The 13,095-nt window shown below is 45.2% G+C and overlaps 1 protein-coding gene across 2 annotated transcripts in view; it reads left to right on the forward strand.

Moving 5' to 3' along the window:
• Positions 1–1,031: 1,031 nt before the first annotated feature.
• The window catches only part of LOC139565538 (rap guanine nucleotide exchange factor-like 1), a 30,447-nt gene continuing 18,383 nt past the window's right edge, over positions 1,032–13,095 (forward strand). The window contains exon 1 of one of the 2 annotated variants that reach the window (XM_071385981.1): positions 1,032–1,665. In XM_071385981.1, coding sequence (XP_071242082.1) covers positions 1,284–1,665 — 382 coding nt within the window. In that variant the 5' untranslated portion in view covers positions 1,032–1,283. The remainder of the gene's footprint in view (positions 1,666–13,095) is intronic. The other variant, XM_071385980.1, reaches the window with a different exon arrangement.

Below are 13,095 nucleotides of genomic sequence, written 5' to 3' on the forward strand. Positions count from 1 at the left end.
TCTGCTCCACGCGACATTGTACAAGATCACCGTTTCTATGTGACTTGTCGACTGATACAGTATCACCTGTCCCTCTGCTTGAAACGTACCCTTAGTGCCGGGTCGGTAATTCGGCCATGATTACTACACGTTTAGATAGCTGCGTAAACTAACCTATCAATCAAAGAAGGTTTAGCTGACATGGGCTAATTGAGTGATTGTCAGTGAATGACATAATTAGAGGGCAACTGCTGATGCACAACTACATTTCGAAATTGCACCTTGTGTATTCTACTATTCTAACGCTAAACAGTAAGTTTAGACCCCAACGGAGTTCCCCCTTCAAAAAAATGTAAACGTTTGTTTTTGTTGGTCGGGGCCCCCTAGCGGCCGGGGGCACTAGACAACCACCTATATCATGTATGCCTAGGGCCGGCCCTGGTTTTCAGTGGGAGTGAGCAGCTGCCATTCAGCAGGCACTGAGGAGTACTGACTGCAACAAACGCGCAACTGCAGATGAAGGAAGGAAGGGAGGGAGTGAGTGGGCGAGTTAATATAGCAGCGGTCCCAAATACAACACATTCACACTCTTCGTGGGTGTGTGTTTGTCCACACAGAGATAGAACCACTGCATTCAATAAGCATTCAAACGGAGAAGGGGAGAGGGAAACACTGGTACTTATCTGAACAAGCTCCCACACATGCTGAGGGGCCGAGGCCATTCCCACTGGCGATATTACTGCAGTAGATTGCTTTGACGCCAGCAGCAAGACATACGCCATGCGGCAGAGACGCGTCGCATTTGTCGCTGGTAAAAAGCTACTGGGGCGCCTATTTACCACCCCACGCTGTTATCCTTATTTTGTTTCTGTTTATCGCACTGTGCTCTGCTGAGAGTGAGTTCGGCACCTTGCGTTCGTCATCCAGTGTATTTTGGCCGCTGCTTGAAACTGACAAACATTGTTCCTTGACGCGCCCGAAACGTCTGCAGATTGTTGTGGAGCAGGTTTGGATATTTTGCGATAAATGCCACTCAGCCAAAACGTGCAGTCGTCTGTGAGCACGCTGTCGCCGAGGTCGATAGACTGCTGCTTCACAAATCGGATATATTACACTGATCTTTTAAAATCATGATTTGACAAATGGGTTAATTATTTCCATGCAAGAGCCTACTACGAAGACAGGTCAATAGAAGTACGCATGGATGCTTGTATAATGTAGTCACACAACGATAGTTCCTGCAGAGGTATTCAGTTCATATCAATAACCATCGAAGAAAGCATTTTTTGCGGTATTGTATCAAAATGCCGGCGGGAATGAAGCCCCTGGAAAAGTTTTTGAAGAAACAGACAACGGCGCTCACAAGAGCTGGTGGCTTTGGGGAGAAGGCGACTGGCACTGGCGCTTCTCGGCGGCGAGCCAGCCTGTCTCGGGTGGTTCCGTTTTTCAGGGAGACTTCTCCAGAGAGCGGTCCGGCCAGGGAGGTGTTCAGCCCGGACACTGAGGAAGCACCTTGCTGGCCCTCGGCCACTGCGGACATTAGGAGCCCGTCGCTGTCTAGCGATGAGCAAAGCTCCGAGGCGAGTCTGGACACGAGCTGGACCCCGCTGCCTGCGGACACACCGGACAACCTGGCGCTGGCGCTCCTGGACAGTGTGGCGGGCAAACGATATGGCAACTGCACAGGTAAATGGACCTAGTCAATCAACCGCATTTATGCAACACAATGCATCCACCTATTGGCCTGTCAATCATCACACTCAGTGGTTTGACTAATTCCTCAACTGTTTCACACCAAATCATGGTGTTCTTGACTTTCACTTTTGCAAATTAGCCAAGCAATTCACTTGTCAAAGGAATGTAGTCTATCCAGGAACCCAAAACTACCATTTGGTCCTTGATTAGGCTATATCCTAGTCTATAGGTCTACATAGGCAATTGCAAATAACTAAGCTTTTGCTTATTTTCTCCTTTTACTCATAACAATAACAGAAACCCCAAATAATCAGTCAGCGATCTATTCCAGGCTGTAGAATTAGGGATTAGTCGGTGGTTGGTGCAGAAGGGTTCCTTCCCATCATTGCCTTGTTATATTATCTGATTCAACGGTTACATAAGAACGGCTTTCCTCGTTAAGAAAAAATGAAAGTCTGTTATTAAAAGGGATGGTTCCAGATGTTTCTCACACCTCAGAAAAGAAGACCTCGCACATTGAATCATATTTACGTGTTAGCGGCACTTAAAACCCAAAACGAAACTCTCCCAAAATCTAATGTATAGCCTCTAGGGTCCAGTTTATTCAACATAACATTTTGATTTGAGCTCATGTGCATTTGTCTATTACAGTAGCAGCATGTCTTTCTGGCTGCTTCATGATCGGTCATGGAGGATCGCGCTAGTCTTCGCACATTGGCTGCCGAGCTTGTGCACTTATTTATTTATTTCTAAAAAGGAGGTCATGATTCTCATCCTAAAATACAATGTTTCTGTTGGCAGCTAAAGAGCAGACGATACAATGGGTTTAATAATGTTTTATTCTGGATTGGGCCTACATTATTATCCTAAAGGGTTTGATCCAAAATTATTTTGTATCACAAGGGATTGTGAGGAGATGAGTATGCAGAATTCAAATAATAGTATGTTGAACATTTTGTGAACCAATCCAGAAGACACCATTGCACACTTTAAAGAAGAATAATATCCGCACCCTACATATCTGTAGCATTTCTCTCCATATTTCCTGTGAGTATAACAAATATGAATTAGTATCGTTCGCGTCAAAGATACCAGATGCATAGCCACTCTGTGTGTGTGTGTCATAGATCTATTGACTCTGCCCTTTAGACTCTCCAAATTGAAATTTGGCGGTTGTGACCAATTTTTAAATTAAACTCAGACAGGGTTGGGGGAGTAACTGATTATTAATCAGTTACATGTAATCTGATTACGAAAAATGAACTGTAATCAGCTACGTTGCCAGCAAAACTATGAATCAAATTACAGATACTTTTGTAAAACTAGATGATTACTTTGAAATTCAGAAAGCATATTTGCGGTTTAAAAAAACATTCCATTCAATTTAGCATTGAAAAAGGTTTTAAATTTGTTCCACCTATCGATTCTGACTCCGTTATCGTTAATTCATCTCTCCTCATTTGTCGTTCAAGCTTCCACCTGGGTTTGAAACTTCCCGATATCCAATAAAGAGGGGACTTGCAGCGCGCGTTGGGCGTCTCAAATAGAACCAAGTTCTACTTTAGCCAATGTGGCCAGTGAGGTTTGCATGTAATGCCTCTAAAGGGAAAAGTAATCTTAAACTGAATCGGATTACGTTGCTGAGTTTCGGTAATCCAAAAATTAGGCTACTGATTACAATTTTGGACAGGTAACGGATTACAACTAGAAAGCAACCTACGCAACACTGAGCCCAGATATGAATACGATGTAGTATAGCAACCGTAAACATATGTATGTGATGCGAGCTGGTGATGGGTTCTTGGAATGGTGCCAGAGAAGATTCCCAAGCAGTTGTCGTTGAAGGCAAGTAGGTTAGTGGTTATGATGTGATGTATGCCTATCCTGTGGGGGATGGTTGGTGAGTGATACTCTGCATTAGATGACACCCCCGCTGTCAAGGTCTACCTTTGAGTGAAGCCTCCAGTATGTCCATTTTTACTATGCAGTTTTGCCACTGCCATATCTCATTGTGAGATTTTTCCCCCTCCACTGCTTATCTCAACAAGTCCTGCAGTAACAGGATTTAACAGAGTTTTCCAAGGTGGATTGCCAAGGCTTCCTGTGTAACATGCAGATTTTCCTCCCAGCCAGTCCTCGAATTCTGCTCAATTTATCTGTTGTATTGGCGCATGATGTGGGTTTCGCACACTGTAACACTATTGCCAGGTCTCTTTGGAAAATCCAATAGATTTATGACGTACTACTGTGACAGGCATTATTACGGGCGACAATGTACAGCTCAAAAGAATATGATCAGGAAATGTCTCAGAATGAACACCTGCAATTAACTGTGTGGGGGACTCTTATTGAGACCCACTGTTTAGTGATAATTCACATCAGTTCCTGTTGCTCTGTTGCAGGAGGAATCTGCTCTACCTAGGTTATTTTAGTGCATGAGGTTTCAATGCACCTCCAGCAGATTCTCACAGAACTATTCTGCTTGCGGGCAACCATCCCCCATTATGCATTGTAAAGCCAGTGTACCTCCTGTCCGATGACCCCTTGACCTCGCTGACCTGCTCCCCCGGGTCATCCTGTATGTCATCCTGTCAAACTGACTGAGCATGCTTGAATTCCTCTCTCTTGCTCTTGTTTTTTTTTTTTTGTCAATTTCCCCCTACTGTATTCCAGAGGAAATGGCATATCTCCACTGCATCGTTCATTAGAGATAAGCAGCGTAGTATTGCTCGAGATTAAATTGGCTTTGTATAGCAGCCAATGGTCTTGTTTGAGACAGCAGGTGTGATTCCAGAATGCATATCTGATTCCGAATGAATCAAAATGAGAGATTGTATTGATAAATGGGTGTAAGTTAAACCTTATCTATGTACGCTTTGAGTTGGACAACTAAATATACAGAGAACTTGGTTGTCGTACGTCTGAAGAGGGTTCATGAGAGTTCATCTGGTCCATTCCAAAAGGTCACTATTTTGTTTGACTTTCATTCTTTTCTCGGACTAATTTTTCTCTTTGACTTAATTCACTCCAGCGAGCTGCGTTGGTGTTATAAACACTTAGGGAACTACAACCAAGATAGCTTTAAATATGTTTAATCTCGTTTAACCTGTTTCTCGGAGGGCCGAGCTCGCTGCTGTTTGGATGGGGATGTTCTAGAATATGTAGAAAATCTGAAAAAGCGTGACTAATCCAGGATTAGTTACCAATAGCGGACCAGATTGAGCGGACCTGCCCACCCTTACATGTGGAGCAGAAATGAATCTTTGGATTATGGATCCAGGTTGGATCTTGATCCTGGTTTATATAGTCTGAATGTTTCTAATTAGGAAGTGTGTCTGTTGGATGCAAATGTGTTTATGGTGAAACGTAGTGGACCTTGTTGACATCGACCCAAACACTGCGTGCTCCCCAACCCCTTGCCCCTTATGACTCCCTGTCTCACACACTCCTATCTGACACACTACCTGACAGACGTGAGTACACCACACCCTATAACATTTTACCACCGCATACCACAGTGCTCTCGCAGAGATACTATGCACCAGGCTGTCCATATCAGTGGTCCCAGATCAGTGTTGACTGAGTGGAGCTCCAAACACCATAAACCCTCTGAGTCACTGCCCTCTGCTTGCGTGTGTGTGTGTGTGAGAGAGAGAGAGACCGAGCCGCAGGTAAAGGACAGATCAGAAGCATTTTGAAAGCCCCCTATCTAAAAAAAAGTCCCGTCCTTTTCAAGGTCAACGACCCTGCTCTTGTGTAACCCTGTTTTGCCTTGTGGTTTCATTTCTCGTCCAATAACACTATTGGTTCTAGGAACAGGCGTGTTGAGGCAAGGGTTAGGCAATTTTGTAGGTGTGTACCGTCTCCGAGTTACAGTGGAAGTCGAAATCAAAACAGTCTGTTAGTGAAGCCACGTCTGACTCGTGATACGTGTTTCAACTTGGGGAACCACATGTCTACAGTCCAGTCCCACTATTATTGTCTGACGAAAACAGATGGAATAGACTATCCTCATAATAACAAAGCGGCATGCTATAGTATTGCATGTAGAAGCACGAAACTAAACAAGTAGAAGAGATTTAGACCAGTCACCCATGGGTACAGTAATGGGTTAAAATAGCTATGGTCGATACAGACGAGGGTGTCAGGGCATTGGAGATGCTGCAGCAGTTGCTTACAGTACATTACATTACATGGTTGTTTTGTGTTGCAGCAGCAGAATGACAAGGACTTGGGGGGGGGGGGGGGTTGACGTTGGCTTTGATACGCGTCCAATGCAGAGGGAACATGTCTTGTGTCAAGCTCCACATCAGTTATTCACAAAGCCAAGTGGGATGTTTTAAACTAGACTTTGACTTCGCTTGATGCTCTCATTGCTTTACATTCCACATCCGGAGATGCACTCCTTAGGCAGTTGTTCTGAGACTCTGAGGCACGCAGCTGCAAAGTCTTGTGGAACGAAAGGGAGCGGAGGAAAAGGGACAAAGTGCAGAGAGAAAATGGGATTGCGTTGGGCAGTGTGGGAGGGATTCTGATGATTCTTTTATGTAAAGAAAGAGGGATTAAAAGAGAAGCGGCTGCCTAGTGCCCACTCCTTTTGGATGCTTTTACATAAGGAAAGGAGGGATGGCTGACCCCCCCCCCCCCCCCCCCACTTCCTTCCTCTCTACATGCCTGCACTCTCCTCTCTTTAGCCCACGCACCTGGACCACTCTGGGGAGAGGAGAGCACGATGGGGCCCTCCAGGGCTGATTGACTTGCCTTACTTACTGTGTGTGTGTGTGAATCTCTGTAGGTTTTTTTGCGTGTGTGTGTGCACTTTGATGCATGTGTTTGGATTTCTGTACTTTTTTAGCTTGGATGGATGTGTGCATTTATGTGCTTGCATAAGTGTGTGTGCTTGGATGTGTGTGCGAGAGCGGGTTGGAGCTTGTCTATCTATGTGCCGGCGTGGAAAAGAGGCTTCCAGCACAGCACCAGTTCACATGGCAACCAGCACTCGCATGGAAGCAAGAGGAGGAGGAGGAAGAGGAGGAGTGGGAGGAAGAGAAACAGAGGGAATGCAGGAAGGAAGGAGTTGAGTGTTTGAGAACATGAGACTTGGGAGAGAGGGAATAGAGCTTTCATAAACTATGTGGACAGTGTGCCAGCCAGTGGGAGGAAGAAGGGGACAGAGCAATCGAGCGAAAGACACTTGTTAACTGGCTTCTGTATCGTAAGGATGTTCTCATCGAATCATCACGTCTTTATCTGCTAGCCTATCCAGGTGGGCTGATGACAAGTAGATCAGTGTAGTGGCTTCTTTCTCTGTTGGCAGTTTGGTACTAACGAGTGTTGACCATCCAGAGGGAGTCGGGTTGCAGCAGCCTTGCCAGCCGGGTAGTGACTATGGCTTACCCTGGTGAACTGCTACGCCACTTGACATCCTTTGATGTGACAGGAGCAGTGGCTGTTTTCTCTGCCGTGCGACGTGCCACGTTAGGCACACACGCTCGCACACAGATGGCCCCGAGCACGCTGGGAGAAACGCCGCTAGCCAGAGGCAGTAATAACAACCCTTCGTCCTCCGTCTCTCCGTCCCTCCCTCTGAAACACTAAATATTGACCCAGGAACAGGCCTAATCGCAGGGGATGGTAGACCAATCAACTTGACGGGCTTAGGAATCTGATTTGGGAACAGTTGTATTAGAGAGAATTGACTAGCATGGAAAACTGTCAGGTTACATTTTAAGGCTCTCCAGAATGGTCCCCAGCATAAGCGCCAGAGGAAGATGTACATGCTACATGATGATAAACTGAGAGGATTTGGAGAAGGCATGAAGCCACTATGGCAGGTGCATTGTTACTTAGAGTATCCTCTGACCACACACTGTGTAGAGCAAAATGTTCGCAGTTCAAACTTGCCAACGAAAGCATTGTGCGGTCGATTTTTCTTTCAGAACCTCGAAGGAAACGTCAGTGACGAGAAATGGAGGAAAGGTGAAAGGCATATGTTTGCAGTAGCCATTTCCTCCTGAGTTCTGCTGTTAAGAAGGGCTCCAACAGAGACCCGTCAATCCCAACCTTCAGCTCCAACATGGTCTTTTAAATGTGTGAATAGCAGACAAAAGGTCACAGCAGCTGCGTTGAAGGGCAAAGACGTGTGCTAAGAAACTAAACTGAGGAAAAACGTCTTAGCCTTTTCTTTCTTGGCGAAGTCTATTGATTAAGGGTGTTTCCCATGGCAGCCATGTGTGTTTGTACATGTGCACTTATTTTATAGCTCTGTCACAGGGGCGTGTACTAGTGGGAGACGCCATGTGGGCGTATCGCTTAGACATCTGGGGCGTGACCCCTAGTGTTGTTTGGTGGGAGTGTCTTGGGAAAATAACAATGTGCATGAAGTGTCCTATTACAGTGGACCTATAATAAACAGTAGAGCAGTGTTTCCAAATCTGGATATATATATATATATATATATATATATATATATATATATATATATATATATATATATATATATATATATATATATTAGTACCAGTCAAAAGTTTGGACACCTACTCATTCCAGGGTTTTTCTTTATTTTTTACAATTTTCTCTACATTGTAGAATAATAGTGAAGACTTCAAAACTATGAAATAACACATATGGAATCATGTAGTAACCAAAAAAGTGTTCAACAAATCAAAATATATTTGAGATTCTTCAAAGTTTGCCTTGATGAAATCTTTGCACACGCTTGGCATTCTCTCGACCAGCTTCATGAGGAATGCTTTTCCAACAGTCTTGAAGGAGTTCCCACATATGCTGAGCACTTTTTGGCTGCGTCACTCTGCGGTCCAACTCATCCCAAGCCATCTCTATAGGGTTGAGGTCGGGTGATTGTGGAGGTCAGGTCATCTGATGCAGCACTTCTCCTTCTTGGTCAAATAGCCCTTACACAGCCTGGAGGTGTGTTGGGTCATTGTCCAATTGAAAAACAACTGATAGTCCAACTAAGCGCAAACCAGATGGGATGGCATATCGCTGCAGAATGCTGTGGTAGCCATGCCTGATTCACACAGTCTCCTCTAAACAGTTGATGTTGAGATGTGTCTGTTACTTGAACTCTGAAGCATTTATTTGGGTTGGTAACTCTAATGAAACTCTGGGTCTTCCATTCCTGTGGCGGTCCTCATGAGAGCCAGTTTCATCATAGCGCTTGGTGGTTTTTGCGACTGCACTTGAAGAAACTTTTAAAGTTCACAAGCATTTCGCTACACCCGCAATAACATTGCTAAACACGTGTATGTGACCAATAAAATTTTATTCAACATTTTCCAGATTGACTGACCTTCATGTCTTAAAGTAATGATGGACTGTTGTTTCTTTTTACTTATTTGAACTGTTCTTTTCATATATGGACTTTTATGGTCTTTTACCAAATAGGGCTTTCTTCTGTATAACGCATTAGAAGGAAAGAAATTCCACATTAACTTTTAACAAGGCACATCTGTTCATTGAAATGCATTCCAGGTGACTACTTCATGAAGCTGGTTGAGAGAATGCCAAGAGTGTGCAAAGCTGTCATCAAGGCAAAGGGTAGCAACTTTGAAGAATCTAAAATCTAAGTGTGGATAATGCTATGTGACTGGCACAGGCATTTCCTCAAGTCGGTTGCCCTCGGATGCATATTTGAGCCTTTCTTCAAGCCCACTGGAGCGAGTGGCCAGACGAGTCTCTCCACTGCCCAAAAATGGAGGGTTGTGGTTGGGGAGGGAATGCCTCAGAGTAGCTCATGGGTGCAGCTTGAATTGGGTTAACCAGAGAAGAGGGCTGCCGCTCACTATGAACAGCAGGGAACCAATGCTGCGTGTCTGTGTTTATGTTTGTCACCATTTGCTTTAGGGTTACTTACTAAATCCAGATTGTCCGTGCATATCTGTTTTGTGTGTGTGCTTTAATTTTTCCTCTGCCATTTCAATGCAGGATTGTGTATGTGTGCGCTAGTGTTTTTATATTTGCCCTGGTGTTCATTTGCATGTCAATGGCTGTGTGTTTGGAGGTGGAGAATGAGAATTGGCGTGGGGAAGATGGGCAGAGGGCTGGAGATGCACCAGATAAGTGGAACAAGCGCCAACAGGCAGATGCATTGAGTACACACACAAACTCGCCCACACACACTCTCTACCTCTCCATCTGACCGCTTCTTGCTGAAACCCAAACACTTAAGAGAGAGCTGAGGGTGTGTGTGCGCATAGTAAGGTAGAGTACAGTCAAAAAGAGAAGGTCACCATAGAAACGGGATACGTATCACAGTTTTATATAACTGCATACCAGACTAGTTCAGTTAGTAGCTAGGGATGGGCTGAAATCTGCTTTTGTCTCTCCAATATTAAATCAAATGTATTTATAAAGCCCTTTTTACATCCTGCAGATGTCACAAAGTGCTATACAGAAACCCAGCCTAAAACCCCAAACAGCAAGCAATGCAGATGTAGAAGCACGATGGCTATGAAAAACTCTGTAGAAAGGCAGGAACATAGGAAGAAACCTAGAGGAACCAGGCTCTGAGGGGTGGCCAGTCCTCTTCTGGCTGTGCCGGGTTGAGATTATAAGAGTACATGGCCATTTAAGGACCAGCAGGGTCACAGTGGTTGTAGAGGGTGCAACAGGTCGGCACCTCCCGAGTAAATATTTTGTTTTTGAATCAGTCCCACTGGTTCACATCCAGATCCAAACCACATGTACAGCTGCTGCTTTATGAACGGTCTCCAGACCTTGTGTTGTTATGAGGCTAAATCTCCTCCCCTTTGGTATGAGGCGGTCCACAGCTGTGACTTGAACCACAACCTCCTTCCATGTCTCCATCCTGCCTATTTTCCACCCCTGAAGGGAGTGTGCACTCCTCCCCTCCCAGCCGTTGTGCCTCCTGCAGGGCCAGAGAGAAAGGGGGATAGGGTGTACTTCAAGGCTGTATGCTCTGCCCACTCCAAATCTCAAACACGCATGCATGGCCTTCACCCCCCCCCCTCCCACCACAGCCCTCTTGCCGTTTGGATGCAGGCACAGATGGAGGGAGGTGGGAGGTGGGCAGGGAGGGAGTGTTTTATTTTTTGAATGTGTTTATTTTCTGTTTATGCACCAGGTGTTTTGAATGAGAGAGTCTGTCATCTGTAAATGAGTTGAGTTTATATGTATGTGTAGTGTCCATTTTGAAATAATCTACCTTTGCATGAGTGCGTAGGTATGCACGTTTATGTGTACATGTACAACGTGCGCGTGGGGGTGCACATGTTTGAGATTCTGGGCGTATGTGTTTTGTGTCTGTGTTTATGTGGGAGTTGGATTTGTGCTCCTCTCCCACTCCTGTCATGTGGAGCGGTGTGCTCAATTCTAATCTGAGCCAGAGATTTTCTGCACTTTAAGCTTCAGCAAAATGCATGGTGGGAGGAGAGAAAGTGAGAGAACAGGCTTTGGTGAGAGGGAAAACGTCTTCTCACCCTGTTCCGTGCGCCGATCCATCTTCAGCACATGCTATTTTTCTCTTTGCTGTGGAAGTTGGACACACCGTGTTAGTTTGACAGAGGAGCAGGGAGATTATCAGTGGCCATCTCTCCCTGTTACCACTGTGTGGATCCAAGAGCCTGTCAAAATGGGTCTTCCCCCTCATCTAGAACATGAATGGACTGAACAGACATCACCAACAAAAAACACAGTGGCAACCTGCCTGAGAGCCCGGCAGCCATATTGGATCAAACATGATGACTTCTCTCACATTCAGATCTATGCTGGCCTCTTACTATGAGACTTTAGAATGTAAGCTCCACATGAAACAAACAAGGAATGTGTCCTCTCTATGCTATTTGTTTCTATGGTCTCATTTGCCATACTGCACTTCATAGCTAGCTCTGTAGCGCCCTGCTGTTTCTTTGCAGGTATGGAGTTGAACGGATGTGCTATTTTCCTGTGGTCACACACACACACCGCTCCAGGGGAATAATGATGGGGAAGATGATTGAGACCTGCGTCCCTTCACCCCTCTTCCTCACTCACCCACTCACTCACTTCTCTTATTCGCTCTCATGCACTTTCCTCTGCTTCTCTCTCCTTTGCATTCCATTTGTTTCTCCTCCGCCACCCACGTTCACACTCTCTCTCGCTCTCTCGTTCCCCTCCTCTCTCTTTTGCTTTGCCCGTCTGTTCCCGACTTTTCATATTGTTCTGTTTGCTTCCTCTGCTCAACTTTTGCTGCTCTTTCCCCTCACTCTCCCTCTCTCTCTCTTTCTGGGCTCGGTCTCACTGCAGCCACTCAACGTGGCATCTCCCAGGCAACTGTGGGGAAACCAGTACTGCCAAGAGGTCGACAATACGTGGACTCACTCACTGCAGCACGCAAAGACTACAGACACACACACACACACACACACACACACGCTAGCATGCACAGTCGAACCACACAATACATCATTAAATGTCATCCACACATGGACACCGACACCATATATTACATTCATTGGAAGAGCATAATTACCATATGTAGTGGATACTTTAGGCAGGGAGTGGATCAGAAGCCTCTATTACAATCAAGCATGATGCATAGACCCTAGAAATAGAATCACACGCAGAGAATTGCTTCTGAAGTTATTCATTATATCCAATGTCACACAGTATTTGTCTTTTCGTTCCTGTTGAAATATGAAGGATTCTGTTAGAATAGCCAGGAGGAAGAGCGGTCTGAACAGCTCTTAATCTAGTAGTGATTGAACAGTAACAGCCAACACCTCCATGCTGTCTACGCTTTATGAATTCAAAGCAGGTATTGCCATTCCACTGTCCCAGCCCCGCTCCAACGTGTGCCAAATTCTGTCACAGGCGCACTCACACACACCCTCAGAGGTCAGTGGGTTCCGTTTGTGACTGTCTCAGTCTGGGATCGAGCATGGGGGCGGTGTGATTAGCACGGCTAGTGAGTGCGCTCTTAATGATGCACTCTGGGTAATGGAATTTGAGGCGCCACTCTTTGTGTCGCAGCTTCTAGTAATTTTCATTAAAACCTTTATATATATATATATTTTTTTTTACATATCCTGAACAGAGACGTCTGCAGGCCTACATTGTCAACATTCTCACACCCCTACTGTGTGTGTGTGTGTGTGTGGTGTCTTGTTGATGATTAGTGTGTTAATACCTGTCTGTAAAATACAACACTTTTATCCCATATGTTTGACCCTGTGAAGTCAGGTATCCACTAGCCTGCTTGTCCCCATAATACCAGCAGTAAACTAGGGAAAGTCTATCCTGTCACAATCGCATGTCACCGGTAACAATCCCTCCACACTCCGTCTACCGCTTGTCCAGAATAACAAGTTCCCCTAACCAGAGAGGAAATGGGCCTACACTTTCCAATTTTATCCGCCTCGTTTGTTGTCATTTGAAATAGTAATAACACAGCACGAG

The sequence above is a fragment of the Salvelinus alpinus genome, chromosome 36 (genome assembly GCF_045679555.1).
Source record: "Salvelinus alpinus chromosome 36, SLU_Salpinus.1, whole genome shotgun sequence".
In the NCBI taxonomy this organism is placed as follows: domain Eukaryota; kingdom Metazoa; phylum Chordata; class Actinopteri; order Salmoniformes; family Salmonidae; genus Salvelinus; species Salvelinus alpinus.